At 41.7% G+C, this 15,207-nt stretch overlaps 1 protein-coding gene across 1 annotated transcript; it reads left to right on the top strand.

The window, feature by feature from the left end:
* The first annotated feature begins 6,034 nt into the window (after nucleotides 1–6,034).
* On the top strand, nucleotides 6,035–15,207 carry Mmp1b (matrix metallopeptidase 1b (interstitial collagenase)). Its single transcript, NM_001433381.1, has 10 exons — nucleotides 6,035–6,166; nucleotides 6,769–7,001; nucleotides 7,095–7,243; nucleotides 7,448–7,573; nucleotides 9,477–9,635; nucleotides 9,737–9,851; nucleotides 12,326–12,459; nucleotides 13,485–13,647; nucleotides 14,145–14,248; nucleotides 14,549–15,207. Exons 1-10 carry the CDS (start codon nucleotides 6,068–6,070, stop codon nucleotides 14,647–14,649), a joined length of 1,383 nt encoding a protein of 460 aa, NP_001420310.1. The 5' UTR covers nucleotides 6,035–6,067; the 3' UTR covers nucleotides 14,650–15,207.

Genomic DNA, 15,207 nt, shown 5'->3' with positions numbered 1-15,207 from the left:
AGCTAAGAAATTAGCTGTGATTAAGAAGAGATTAGCATTACTGAGGTAAAATCTGGGAAGTATTTTCTGAGAACACAAAGAAACTGTGTTCTGGAAATAATCATCATCCTGGTAGCTGGACTTGGTACTACGTAAGAATCACCTGGGTGGTGCTGGTTTGAAGGTATGAAAGGGATCATAGAGAACAGCAGAGGCTTGGTACTGTGAGAGGACCAGAAGGCCATTGACGAAAGTGATGCCTCAGTGGCAGTTGAAGATCTAGGAGTGAAGGATCATGTAAAGAAATTGAGACTTGGCAACATGAAGTGAGCCTATGAGAGAGAGGTTATTGGTGAAGCCTAGTTGCATCAGAAGACCCCCTCTACATATTGGAGATGCCAGTGCCATGGAATGACAACCAAGAACAGCAGCAGTAGTGGACTGGAGACAACCAGAGCATAGAGTGCTATGGAAGGCAGAACTGAAGAGGTGACGCAAGCCCCTTGGTGGAGCCCAGAAGATTTTCTATGGATCCTAAACATTGAAATAAGAAGTTGTGAAGTTACCAGTGAGAATGGCTAAGATCAAAAACTCAGGTGACAGCACATGCAGGCGAGGATGTGGAGAAAGAGGAACACTCCTCCACTGTTGGTGGGATTGCAGACTGGTACAACCATTCTGGAAATCAGTCTGGAGGTTCCTCAGAAAATTGGACATTGAACTACCTGAGGACCCAGCTATACCTCTCTTGGGCATATACCCAAAAGATGCCCCAACATGTAACAAAGACACATGCTCCACTATGTTCATAGCAGCCTTATTTATAATAGCCAGAAGGTGTAAAGAACCCAGATGCCCTTCAACAGAGGAATGAATACAGAAAATGTGGTACATCTACACAGTGGAATATTACTCAGCTATCAAAAACAATGACTTCATGAAATTCAAAGGCAAATGGATGGAACTGGAAAATATCATCCTGAGTGAGGTAACCCAATCACAGAAAACCACACATGGTATGCACTCATTGATAAGTGGATATTAGCCCAAATGCTCGAATTACCATAGGTCCACAGAACACATGAAACTCAAGAAGGATGACCAAAATGCGAATGATTCACTCCTTCTTTAAAAGGGGAACAAGAATACCCTTGGCAGGGAATAGGGAGGCAAAGTTTAGAACAGAGGCAGAAGGAACACCCTTTCAGTGCCTGCCCCACATGTGGCCCATACATATACAGCCACCCAATTAGATAAGATGGATGAAGCAAAGAAATGAAGGCAATGTAGGTCTCTCCTGAGAGACACAGCCAGAATACAGCAAATACATAGGCGAATGTCAGCAGCAAACCACTGATCTGAGAACGGGACCCCCGTTGAAGGAATCAGAGAAAGGACTGGAAGAGCTTGAAGGGAATTGAGACCCCATATGAACAACAATGCCAACCAACCAGAGCTTCCAGGGACTAAGCTACTACCCAAAGACTATACATGGACTGACCCTGGGCTCCAACCTTATAGGTAGCAATGAATAGCCTAGTAAGAGCACCAGTGGAAGGGGAAGCCCTTGGTCCTGCTAAGACTGAACCCCCAGTGAATGTGATTGTTGGGGGGAGGGTGGTAATGGGGGTAGGATGGGGAGGGCGGTAATGGGGGTAGGATGGGGAGGGGAACACCCATATAGAAGGGGAGGGGTAGGGGTAATGTAAATAAGAAATACTTAAGTTAATAAAGATTAAAAAAAAAGAAGTTGTGAAGTTGAAGTTTCCTTAGAGACTTGTCTTAGGATTTTATTGTTGTGAAGAAACACTACAACCAAAGCAACTCTCATAAAGGACAACAGATAATTGAAGGTGGCTTACAGTTTTTGAGGTTCAGTCCATTATCACCATGACAGGAAGCATGGCAGCATGTAGGCAGACATGATGCTGGAGAAATTGAGGGTTCTACATCTTGGTTCAAAGGCAACAGAAGAGAGTGTCTTCAGCAGGCAGCCAGAAGGAGGGTTTTTTCCTACACTGGATTGAACTTGAGCATATGTCCTCAAAGTCCACTCCCAGTGATACACTTTCTCCAACAAAACCACACCTACACCAACAAGACCACACCTTCTATTAGTAGCACTTTCCATTAGCCAAGCATATTCAAACCAGGACAAGACCCCCAGATGTTAAAGATGTGAGACCTCTGGGATACTTGGATAGGAAAGCGAAAAACAGGGAGTGGATCCAACCCAAGAAAAAAAATTGTGTTGCAGTCAACAAAGTTAAAAGATGTTGGACATCAGACATGGAGATTTAAAACTTAGAGTTTGCCAACCTGGTTTCTGGTCTTGCTTGATCTAGTGTTTCTTCACTCTGCTCCAATTTGAATAGTAATGTATATCCTGTAATGTTAAAGTATGTGATATGTTTTATAAAAAATTAATTTTTAATGGATTATACTTAAGAGATTGCATGACAGAAGATGCCTTGAACTTCTATACACTAATGAACTAATGAGGACTATAAGGGCTTGTGAAGTTGGACTAAATGCATTTTGCATTTTGTTATAACTAAAACCTATGGGATCAAGGAATTGAATATGGTGGATTGAATAGGTTTGGCTCCCATAAAATCACATGTTTGAATGGAAGCCTTTAAAAGAGTTGTCTTGACCATGTAGTCCCTTCACAGCAACAAAACACTAACTATGAAAGGGCACAATAGAAATTCCAAAACAGTTCAGACTATTACGAATGTTATTGGTTGCTCTCCGAAAATTGATGTGAAGACCCTGTTGCTGAAGACAGCATCTACATAATTCACTGACCACAGAACAGTTCAACTGATGCTTTCCGAAGGCCTTGACTCCTATTGACTAGTGTTCATGGTACTAGAAGATATTGAGCATACAATCAAAGTTTAAAGTTAAACACTGAGTTCCAAACCCTTTGATCTACAATGGTGACCTTTCTGCACGAGATGCTAGTGTAATAGTAACAGAAGTATCGTGGGAGTAACCAACCACAATCTGATTGGATTTAATGTTCACTCCATGAGAGGAAACTCATGCCTGATACTTCATGCCAAGAACTTGAGATTAGACAGACAATGGACATAGAGTTGAACCAACTATTCTGCTAAAGGAACATAGTAATAAAATGACACCTAGTGACATTCTGCTATATCCATAGATCAGTGTGTCAGTCATTATCAGAGAAGCTCTTGTTGAGGAGACAGGAACTAATACAGAATACCACCAGTGAACAATGTGGAGAGAGAGGGAGGGCTTAGTTCTAACTGAGACATCTCCATCAAATCCCTTCCCTCAGGGATCAAGGAACTATGCATGCGGAAGAGGAGGCAGAAAGATTGTGAAAGCCAGAGGGGATGGATGACACCAAGGAAACAATGCCTTCTGGACACACAGAACTGACGCAGTATGAACTCATGGAGAGCGTGATAGAATACACGGAGTCTGCACAGGCCCAAACTGGATGGGGTTCCAGTGCTAAAATGGAGAAGTAGTTTCAAGGTCACATCACAACCAAGAAATGACACCCAAATGATAATTGCTCCCAAAGAAAATTAGTTTCTTCATGGGAGCCACACTAGATATACAAATTACAATATAAATGTAGATCCAATGCCCAGGAGTGGAGAGCCAATACAAAATGAACTCAATGGTATTTTTAGAAAAATTTTAAGGGTCTCATTACTTTGGCCATTTTTATAATATTACTTGTCTTTTGGTTTCTGATTTTATGTTTTTGTGGTGTGTGTGTGTGTGTGTGTGTGTGTGTGTTGCTTGTTTCTTTTTCTTTCTGTTTGTTCATTTTCTTTCCTCCTTGTCTTTTTACTTGTGTGTCTGTTTTCTTAAGAGATGGAAAGAAAGTGTGGAGTCAGAAGGAAGGGTAGGAAGGTGGGGAGGGTATGAGAGAAAACAACCTATGTTCGGAATATATTCTATAAGAATAACATTTTAAATACAAAATAACATGAAAAGAGCATTGTAGTTGCCATCCACCTTGAACTGCCCCTGCCTGACTCCTGATGGCAACGGTTTCACTGTGTTCCTTGCCTGAGCTGAAGTCACCCCGCTGAAGCCTTCGCATGCACACCTACCCTTCATATGATGCCCATGAAGGGAGGGTTTGTTTTGTGAGCTCTTCTCCCAGTTTCCTCCTATGCTGATTGACTCATGTATTACTCCTCTTAGTCACGGAAGCTGTGATTAAATGGAGAGAGGAAATGAGTGCTTTTAGAAAGGAAGCAATCTTTTTTTTCTTTTTTCTTTTTTTTCGGAGCTGGGGACCAAATCCAGGGCCTTGCGCTTGCTAGGCAAGCGCTCTACCACTGGGCTAAATCCCCAACCCCTGGAAATGAGTACTTTTAAATCTATCCAAGAATCCAAATCTATCAAAGCATTGTTTATGAATAAGTTATTGTTGGTTTCTCCATGAGGACAGACATCCACAAATGAAAATAATCCTGAGAAGTCAGACCTTGGTACCATGACAAAGATGGGACTGACACCATGGGAAGCTGACCTCAGGTAGGAGGTTAGTGATTCTCAGTGCACTGTAGTGTTGAGCTCCTTTCAGGTAAGAAAGGATAGAAGTAGAGCAGCCTAGAAACAGACCACCTTGTCTCACTAATGGGGATGCAGATGCCATGAGTCAGCACCCACTTCAATTGTACGTGAAACACCAGTGCACCTTTCAGTACAAAGTGATCCGTGTAGTTGCTACGTAGAGAGCTCTGAGAGACCTACTGAATAAACATATAAGTGCATGCATGAATGTGTGTGTGTGTGTGTGTGTGTGTGTGTGTGTGTGTGCATGTGTGTGTGTAGTATTAACACATGTAGCCTACCTCCAGTGAGCAATGATCCTAGAATCACACTTGGTCTCTTGCGAGCCTGTTTTACCTTCTACATTTAGACAGATTTTAGAGATGGAGCCTTTTTGTCCTGTGATGCTGATAAGGAGGATCTATGTATATCTTCATATTTCCTCTCCAAACTTGAATTAGAATTCTTCTTGGTCAGGTTCTCACAGCCTAAGCCTGGATAAAGATAAAGAAAGGCCATGGTACTGTTAAAATCTTATGACCATAGTTTTTGAAAGGCAGAAGGAGACCTGGGAAACCAAGTAAAACTGCATCACCTAGATTTTCAAAAGTGTGGGCAGTGAACATTGGCTGTCCCTTGGGGTCAGTGATCCCATCCTCTGTCCTGGGAGCAAGGTGTATACAGATAGCTGGAAAACTGTGTAGTAAAACCTGCTTAGAATAAGGGACACAGAGAACTGTAGCGATGGTGCAACTGGGGAAGGGCTGGCTGTGCAAGGGTTCTTAAGAAGGGGTTGTGTTTGGTCCCAGAACTCATGTGAAACAGTGAGATATGATGTTACATGCTTATAGTCCCAGCCCTGTGGATGTGTGACCTGCTGGGTGAACTCAGAACAATGGGAGACCCTTTCCAAGCTAAAATGGATGGCTACTGAGGAAGATCCACTAAGATGATCTTCTGGTCTCAAATATGCACACATATACAAGCATGTGAACAAACATTACACACACAAACCCACACAGAGAGGGGGAGAGAGGAGAGAGGAGAGAGGAGAGAGGAGAGAGGGGAGAGAGAGAGAGAGAGAGAGAGAGAGAGAGAGAGAGAGAGAGAGAGAGAGAGAGAGAGAGAGAAACATTCATTCACAGCACAGCCAAATCACACAGAGACCGGCAGACACACAGCCTTGGACTTTGCTGTGTCTATGGATTTAATAGGCCGGGACCTTTTTCAAATACAATGGACATGAGCCAGAGAAATCAGTAGTAAATGCTGAAGACCATCACTTTCACATATGTACTGCTGGGTACAATCCTATAATAGCTGAACCAAACCAGCATAAATCACCTCCTAGGGGGGTCCCAGATTCTAATTTCTTCTCTGCCATTGAAGAGGATATTACAAAGCTTGAGTCAGATAGCCTCTGGTTTTCTAGAAGTAGAAAAACTCTCTATATAAAGGTGGAGGTTCTTGGATAGGATGTTGGAGCAGGCAGGAAGAAGGCCACTGGTGATCTTGCGCAGAGAGAAGCTTCAGCATGCTTAGCCTTCCTTTGCTGTTGCTTCTCTTGGCTACCAGCTCATACAGTCTCCCTGTGTCTCAGGATGGAGCCCAGCAGAATGTGGAGACAGTCTGGGTAAATGAATACTACATGACACATGTGGTCTTCAGTTTGCATCCTTCTACTATAGCATGATGGCATGTGTGGATGGATTGCTGGCTAAGAGAAATGGTGTTTGTCAAATGTAACCTTATCAAAAATGTATATAGGCTAATCTAGATACCTCTTTCTGGATGGGGGAGTGGGGACCAAAACAAGGAGGGGCAACAGCTCCCTCTATAAATGTGGATTTGCCACAGAGTGAGAACCTCTCCTACAAATCTTGTTCTAGCACAAACTTCACACTTTTCAGTAGTTAATGCTGGGAGAACTCTGCTCTAAAATAATTAGGGTAACGAGGGAGGGAAGGAAAGCCTAATCAAAGCTTGAAAAGTAATTCTCTATTTTGGCTAAATTGTCAGGAAGTCATTTTTTTTTAAACCGTGAAAACCATTTCTCCTTTGAGTGTTTCAGTAACTTTGAATATTTTTCTATTCCTATGTTTATGAATGTGTGTGCCACGTGTACATCCACCACAGGATCTTCAGATCACCTGAGTCTGTGCTCTCTGCCAGCTGCTTAACTACTGAACCATCTCTCCAGCCCCATAGTGGTTCATTCATGTTATATTTTCTCAGAAATACCTGGAAAACTTGGGTGAAGACATGCAAGCTAAAAACGTGGATGTCAAGGAGGTGATGGATGAAAAGCTGAGACAAATGGAGCAGTCATTTGGGCTGAAAGTGACAGGAAATTCAAATTCTGAAACCCCGAGTGCTATCAAGACACCCATGTGTGGGGTGCCTGATGTGACCCCATATTCAATTACTTATAACAATACTCAGTGGACCAAAACACATCTGACTTACAGGTAAATAGTTGGGGTATCAAAATTGGGGCAAACCTAACCCATTGGAACAGAGGAAAACAAGGTCCAATCTATCTCCATCTTATTTTTTCTTAGCATTTTAAACTACACACCACATTTGCCAAGAAAAGTTGTGGAAGATGCCATTGAGAGAGCCTTTAAAGTCTGGAGTGATGTGACACCACTAACATTCGAAAGGGTCTTTGAGGAGGAAGGAGATATTGTGCTCTCCTTCCACCAAGGAGGTAAACTCTTCAACCTCCCCTTGCCTTTCAATCTCCTCTGATTTGCAGGAAGACTTCCTTGTTGAAGAACATTATTGATTTTTCTGGAGCTGAGGAGGAATATAATATCACATTGAACTGAAGTTCAGTGACTGCTCAACCAATCTCTGAGTTAACTGACAGGAGAACTAAAGGAGTCTTTTGTTTAATTTTTGTTTCTTGCAGACCATGGTGACCTTTACTCATTTAATGGATCTAAATCCCACTTTGCCCACGCTTTTCCGCCAGGCCCAGGTTTGGGGGGCGATGTTCATTATGATCTGGATGAGACGTGGACCAACAACAGTGACAGTAAGTTCACTGATTTCACTTCCTGCAGTTCACCTGGCCCTTCCTAGTTCATGGCAGTGCTGGTTTATTGAATGGACAAAATGCATTTATGGAAGCAGACAGTCTATCACCACTCAGAGAATTGGGAGTGCATTGAAAAACGTGTCAGGAGTGTTTTCTGATGGTATATCATCTTCCTGGTGGCAAACGGGTCACTCTAAAACTTCTCTTATCTGCGCTAGGCCCTCGGCATAAGTGACAAGGTTCTTTAGCTTGAGATGTTCATGGGGCTCCTACCAGTGGGACTGTGGGTGTCTCTGCCTTCTGCCTGTGCTCAGGAACCTTTTGATTCTACTGGGTTTCCTCATCAAGCCATGACCTGGGTTTGTGCCTTGTCTTAGGGCATCTTGTTGTGCTGTGATATCAACGGGAAGCCTGCTCTTTTCTAAAGGGAAACAGAAAAGGTATGGGAGAGACAGGAAGTCAAGCAATGGGTGGAAGGAGTGAAGGGCAGAAAGGCTGCCATACAGTCAAGATACATTATATGAGAGAAGAATAAAAAATAAATAAGAAAGAAAGATTCAGAGGGATGGTGAGATACCACATCTGAAATCCTCATTTTGGTTCTCAGAACCCATTTGGTGGAAGGGAATGGAGTCCTTTAAGCTGTTGTCTGCCTTCTTCTACACAGTCACCCCATGTACACGTTGTGCTTACATGCATACATGTGGCCATACATACATGCTTATATGTGCATTGTGCACATGCTCACATGAACAAACACAGATAGTATAAATAAAGAACATAATAACTTTTATTTTCAGAAGAAAGAAAATGCTGAATGTCAATGTCCTACTTATGGACCCAGAATTTTCCTTACAGGAATGATACAATGAAACTTAACAAATTTGTATTTAAACTTGGAAAACTGAATGAAAAGGTGTTTTTTGGAACACGTTGTTGTACTTTGCAAATTTCACAGCACTGTGTATTCATCAGCTCTGTAAATGAGAAGTATGAAGTGTTAGCAGAGTTCATTGCTCCTCTGAGAAGGAACTTGTCCCAGCTCAGGGTTAGCACGGATCATCTGAGCTGGACCTTAAGTCAGTGAGAGTTCTATTGTACAATGTAATCCTAGAGTGTAGGTGTGGCTGTGCTCCTTTATTATAAATGCAGACTTCCACCATCAGGAAAAGACTGTATATGCATATGTATAGTTCGAAAGGTGACTAAGAAGATGTGAACATTCACCCTGGAAGATTATTTCCTTAAAATGCCTCAAAACCATTTTTTTTATCATTATTAACTTGAGTATTTCTTATTTACATTTCGATTGTTATTCCCTTTCCCAGTTTCTGGGCCAACATCCCCCTTATCCCTATCCCTTCCCTTGTATATGGGTGTTCCCCTCCCCATCCTCCACCCATTACCGCCCTCCCCGCAACAATCACGTTCACTGGGGGTTCACTTTTGACAGGACCAAGGGCTTCCCCTTCCACTGGTGCTCTTACTAGGATATTCATTGCTACCTATGAGGTCAGAGTCCAGGGTCAGTCCATGTATAGTCTTTTGGTAGTGGCTTAGTCCCTGGAAGCTCTGGTTGGTTGGCATTGTTGTTCATATGGGGTCTCAAGCCCCTTCAAGTTCTTCCAGTCCTTTCTCTGATTCCTTCAACGGGGGTCCCGTTCTCAGATCAGTGGTTTGCTGCTGACATTCGCCTATGTATTTGCTGTATTCTGGCTGTGTCTCTCAGGAGAGATCTACATCCGGTTCCTGTCAGCCTGCACTTCTTTGCTTCACCCATCTTATCTAGTTTGGTGGCTGTATATGTATGGGCCACATGTGGGGCAGGCTCTGAATGGGTGTTCCTTCTGCCTCTGCAAAACCATTTTTAATACTTAGATGGCTTGCTTTGTCCTTCCAGATTTCAACTTGTTCTACGTTACAGCTCATGAACTGGGCCACTCCCTTGGACTCTCCCATTCTAAGGATGAAGAGGCACTAATGTTCCCCAGTTACACATGGAACAATAAAGACTTTGTACTAAACCAGGACGATATTAGTAAAATCCAGGCTTTATATGGTACGTGAACCAGGCTTAGCTGCACGGTCGAAGGCATTTTCATCTTCCAGGTGGCCTTTCAGAACCATTGAATCTAACTCTAGCTCTCTACTGTTCTTCAGGGCCTTCCCCAAATCCTATCCAGCCAACAGATGCCACACCAGATCCATGTAGTAGTGGTCTGACCTTTGATGCTATAACGACATATCGGGGGGAGGTGATATTCTTTAAAGACAGGTAAGGTCCTTGTCTTTCCCTGGCCTCTTTATTCACTATTGTAGGCCACCAATGTGGCTTTTGTACTATCAGTAAAGTATGTGGTAGCAAATGATTCTCTCTTTGTCTCTGTCTTTCTGTATCTGTCTGTCTGTCTTTCTGTCTATCTATCTTCACAACTTATAATAACTCTAATTTTCCACATACATTAAGTCAACTGTTCAGAGAAAGTGTCACTGTAGGGAAAACCTGAAAATAAGATGTCATTTTATAGATCTGCAAATTACAGAAGGGAATAAAGATTGTTCTTCTGGGAACAAATAGCCCATGAGTGGTATATGAGATATTCGTGCCCTGCCTCAAATTTGGAGTTCTTTATATGATGTCACTTTGTGTGTTGATGAATAGAATGGTACTTGACTAAGAGAAGTGAGTCCTTTTAAGATTCATTTTCTAAACAGCATATCCATCTAAGTCCTTTGCTCTGCTCCAGAAAGATCTCTCTGCCTTTAGAGTCTCAGGGAAGAGCAGGGAAGAAGCCATTCCTGGAAGCGTTCTGAGTCCATAGCTCCTTCCCCCAGGCAGAGAAGGGCAGCCAGGATGCTGTGCATCCCTCCTCAGAGGAGGGCAGTAAAATTCCCTCAGTGTATGGACCTGAAAGCCTGCTGGTCCCCTTCCACAGAAGGACCACACTTGCGTCCACAGCACAGTAATTTCCTAATGGACAGGAAACATAATAACATAACTGATGCTCCCCATGGAAAAGCAAGCATGACATAGGAAATCCACAGCCCTGGGTCCCTCCAGCTTCTCTTCTCAGCTACGTTATGGCTGCATCCACATCCACGTTCAGATGTTGGTCCAAGTGCTTTCTAGGATCTTCTTTACTACTTATGAGAGTGGAAGATAAGGTTGGATCCTGTGTGACAGGAAGCTTGGAAACATAGCCCTAAAGGAAATCTCACGGGCTGGGAATGCAGTTTAGTAGTTAGGCCATGCACAAAGGACTGGGTTGGATCTGAAGCATCAATAAAATCGGAAGGCTTTCCTTTGCATTTTCTAGTTGAGCTACAGGATTCTTCCATTCCATTTTCATTTCCTTTAGAGATTTTTAACATCTCAGTCAGTTTTATGTTTACATTTTCTTGAGTATCACTCATGCATTTATTCTCCTTAAATTCTTTCTCCTTCATTTAATTGAGTTGTTTCTTTGCATCTTCTTAAATACCTTTTATTCTTTGATGAAGTTTATGATTGTTCTTTTGAATTATGTGCCTTAGGTTCATCTAGGAAAAAAACCTCCCTAGCAAACATTTCTATAGGATTTATGGGTTTTGAAGAGAAAATAAATGGTTTGAGCTTTCATTTTCTATGTTTTCAATAAGATCTGGGCACATAGACATCTTTTCATAGTTCTAAACCTAATATGGATAGAGTGGTAAGGGCAGAAGAAAGAACGTGTGAATGGGTTGGGCCTAAAGGTTGGAAGGGTTTGGGTAGAATGTACAGAAGGCACTGGGGTAATGGATATGATGTGACTCTTGGTCCCCCCCTGGAGTATAGGAGTAGGTGTGGTTGGGTGGAACAGTTGGATATAGTGTGGGTGGATCCTGTGGGTTTGAGATAGGTAGATAGAGTTGCCTAAAAGTTTGTGGTTCATGCAGTGGTGTTCAGAAAAATCTGGGATGCTGGCTGTGGGACCCTGGCTAAATCTGAGAGATTGGAAAAGATCAGGGAAACCTAATGGGCTAGACCATAATGAAAGATGTGGAAGATCTTGCTGGGTGAAGAGGTTGGATGTGGCATAGAGGGGCCTGTGGTGGTAGCCTCATAAATTATATCTTGAAAATTGTACCTCCTATAATGAGTTTAATCTTCCCTGGGTGTGGGTGTCCACAGGAGTATCCATGCACGCTCACAGATGCAGAGATAATGACCTTCTCTAAATACAGGATACTAAATACAGGATGTTGGTCACATGCTACAGCCTGCTCCTCATGGCTCACTAAAGCTGACTATATATTTGGAAGGTTTGTGGAAATTGGTTGTGAATGATGGCCAATACAACAGTTAAATTAAATTATCCTAGAATCACCAGTAACAGAAATAAAGCATTGCTTTATGATCACCTTCACTGAAGGCTGTCGATAGGACTGAGGCTTAAATGCAGAGTTTCACGTGTGCCAGGCCACCACTTCACCACTCTGCTCCAGGCCTCTCCTATTCACAATACATATTACTCCTTATGTTCTTGAGTTTGGTTATGCCATTTGTGTGTCCAAATGATGGGAATCCCATGTGATGTGTTACAGTCAGTCTCAAAATTTGCCACAGAATGAGTATTTCCATCAAGAAACAAGTAGGTCAAGCAGAAATCATGCCTGACCCCTTCTTCAGGGAGACAATAGACATTTGCTCACAGGAGCACTGCAGTGAGAAGAGACTGGAGATTGCTGGGAGACCCACTGACCCACTTTCTTTTCTTTTTGAATCAGGTTCTACATTCGTGTAATTAGCTTCCTGCCAAAACCTTTGATCAATGTGATAGATCTTATCTGGCCAGATTTGCCAAGTAAAATTGATGCTGCTTATGAAGCTAGTTTGGTAGATGAGCTCCGCTTTTTCAAAGGTAACATTTCTAATTATTTCTCTTTGTTTTTATAAACTAAATCTTCATTCAGTTTTAGAATGAGATAAAGGGGTATGTTCAAGCTTCTCCAAGTAAGTTCATGGGAGCCCATCAGCTTAGTTAAAAGTTATATTGTTTATTCAGCATTATTTTTCTTAAGATGTAAATGACTAGAGTTCTAATTCTTTAGACTTGTTCAAGACCTTGCAATCAATTACTGTGCTTTAAACTTCCTCCATATGCTTGGGAGTGCTCAGAAATAAAATTGAGAGTCATGACAAAACTCTACAAAATATGATATCAAAAGATTTTGTGTATGCAATTTCCTTGACCCCCATTGTGAGGTGAAGCACCCTCTTGAGAGGGGAAAGCCATCAGCAGGTGGGCAAACCAGGCACTGCTGACTGATTTCTCCTAGTAAAGCGGTAACATGTTCCTGTGGTAACATGTTCCCCTGCCTGTCATCCCAGAACTTTTTCATTGATATCATTGTGTATGACAGTCTTGAATCTGCATAAATTTACACATCTACCTTGTAGGATGCTGTTGAAATTTGGACTAAAAATCATAGTTGTTTGAGGGTCTGGCTTTGGAAAGGGACTTCAACTGCAAGGCAGAGGAGAGCAGGGCATAATTTTCAAGGCATGTTACAGATTAGAATGGCCTGGTAAGAAAAGAAAATCTCATATAAACCAGGCTTGGCAACTCATGCCTTTAATCCTAATAGTGAAGAGGCTAAGGCAGGAGGATTGCTGCAAATTGGAGGCCAGGCTTGGTTATGCAGAGAATTCAAGATCCAACTAGGTTGCAGTGTAAGTTTCTTGTCTCAAAAACACACCAAAGAAACAAAAGTCAAACTCATTCAGTTGCTTTGAGATTGGATCCTAATATCAACATTCAACAGAAAGGAAGACACTAAGCCCTTCCTGGCACGGTTGCAGTCTGTGGCTAGGACACTGTTCTAGCTTGTGAGGCTTAGATGGAAATGTAGGCAAGGAGGTTCATCTGTGCCTTTTGATTGGCAGGCAATAAAGTCTGGGCTGTTCAGGAACAGAATGTACTGAGAGGATTCCCCACAGACATCCACAGCTTCTTTGGCTTCCCTAGCAGTGTGACACACATTGACGCTGCCGTTTGTGAGGAAGAGACTGGAAAAACATACTTCTTCGTTGACAACATGTACTGGAGGTAAAGACTAAAATATGAGGAATGTTAGGGCTCCAGTTCTCTCTATATGGAAAGATCCTTAAACACATTTCAAATGACATTGTCAAACTGGCTTTTATTTGAATGTCTGCAACCATTGAGAATCCATTAGTCGGTGGACCAACAGGCATTGCAAGGTGCTCATACAGGGAATCCAATGAGCGTGTTGTGTTGTTCTGTGCTATGGAACGGTGGGGGAGTAAGGGCAATCAACTTCTTGAGCTTCTTTGGCCTAAATCTCCCATTCACAAAACATTTTACCTTAAGAGAATATCTGTGTAGTTCATTGGATTTTTAGAAGGACCTGATGCATATTTTGATATATCCAACATTCTATATTTCCTCACCCAATTCATTCTTTTCTACTTTCAAGAACTAAAAATTTTATGCCATCCATGCTCTTGTGTTTTCTGTAAATATCTTGAGCAATCTTCATGTTTAGTCAAAGGTCCTGATATGTTCAACCACTTTTTGATCAGGTATGATGAAAATACACGGTCCATGGATCCAGGTTACCCTAGATTAATAGCAGAAGACTTTCCTGGAATTGATGATAAAGTTGATGATGTTTTCCAGAAAGAGGGTAAGAGTATATATATTTTTCTCCATTTTTTACCATATTAAAAATAACAGCTGTGCTATTTAGACAGCAAATGCAAAATATATATATTTATATACTATTCCATTATGGTATTTCCCGATTGTAAAGTCTAACTTATAAGGTATTTTTTCTCATTTATAGTGGAAAACAAACAGTGTAAATGTAAAAGTGTACACACACACACACACACACACACACACACACACACACACGGTACTCAGACCTGAGTCAAATTCTGGAAACTACATGTATTATATAATGAATATCTTTTTTAATTTTCAGATAATTTCTATTTCTTTCACCAATCAACTCAACACATTTTTAACCTCCAAACAAGAAAAATTGTTGATGCCCCTGATTCTAGTTCCTGGTTCAACTGCTAAAACATTGGCGACCCATTACCAACTTAATGAACATACATATTCCATAATCTTAAAGAAGATATTTTTCTGAAGATCCAAATCTTGTTATGTTATATACGTTCTAGGAGTGCTGACACACAGAGCTACTAAGTACAAATTAATTTTATTTTGCAAATTTCACAATTTATAGTACAATATTTTATGAACTGAAACAGTTTAGTACCACAGTTATTAGCCTAAGAAGGCCATGTTCATGGTGGATGAGTCACTGAAGAAAGGCATCTGTACACTGGATGACTCTCCCTGTGGTCCTGGGCATCTCCTTTTGAGACAGGAGGGTCAACAGAGGAGCTCTTCCCAAAGTAAAAGTGACTCTGATCTCAGGAATAGATACGAAGAGGAAACACATTGCTGCTTTGGTTTTGGGGTTTAAAACAAGATCTTACAGTTCGGTAGACTCTGATCTCTTCTACCTCTGATTCCCACATGCTCGGATTTTGTAATGAGTACTGTGCCCAGATAAGAAGCATTTCCTGTCCAAAAGTATTTGACATTTAAATAAAGCCACTTTTGTCTCTA

Source organism: Rattus norvegicus, chromosome 8, assembly GCF_021556685.1.
Source record: "Rattus norvegicus strain SHRSP/BbbUtx chromosome 8, alternate assembly SHRSP_T2T, whole genome shotgun sequence".
Taxonomy (NCBI): Eukaryota; Metazoa; Chordata; class Mammalia; order Rodentia; family Muridae; genus Rattus; species Rattus norvegicus.
The sequence above is the reverse complement of the archived record's forward strand: the minus strand, read 5'-3'. Positions and strand labels throughout refer to the sequence as shown.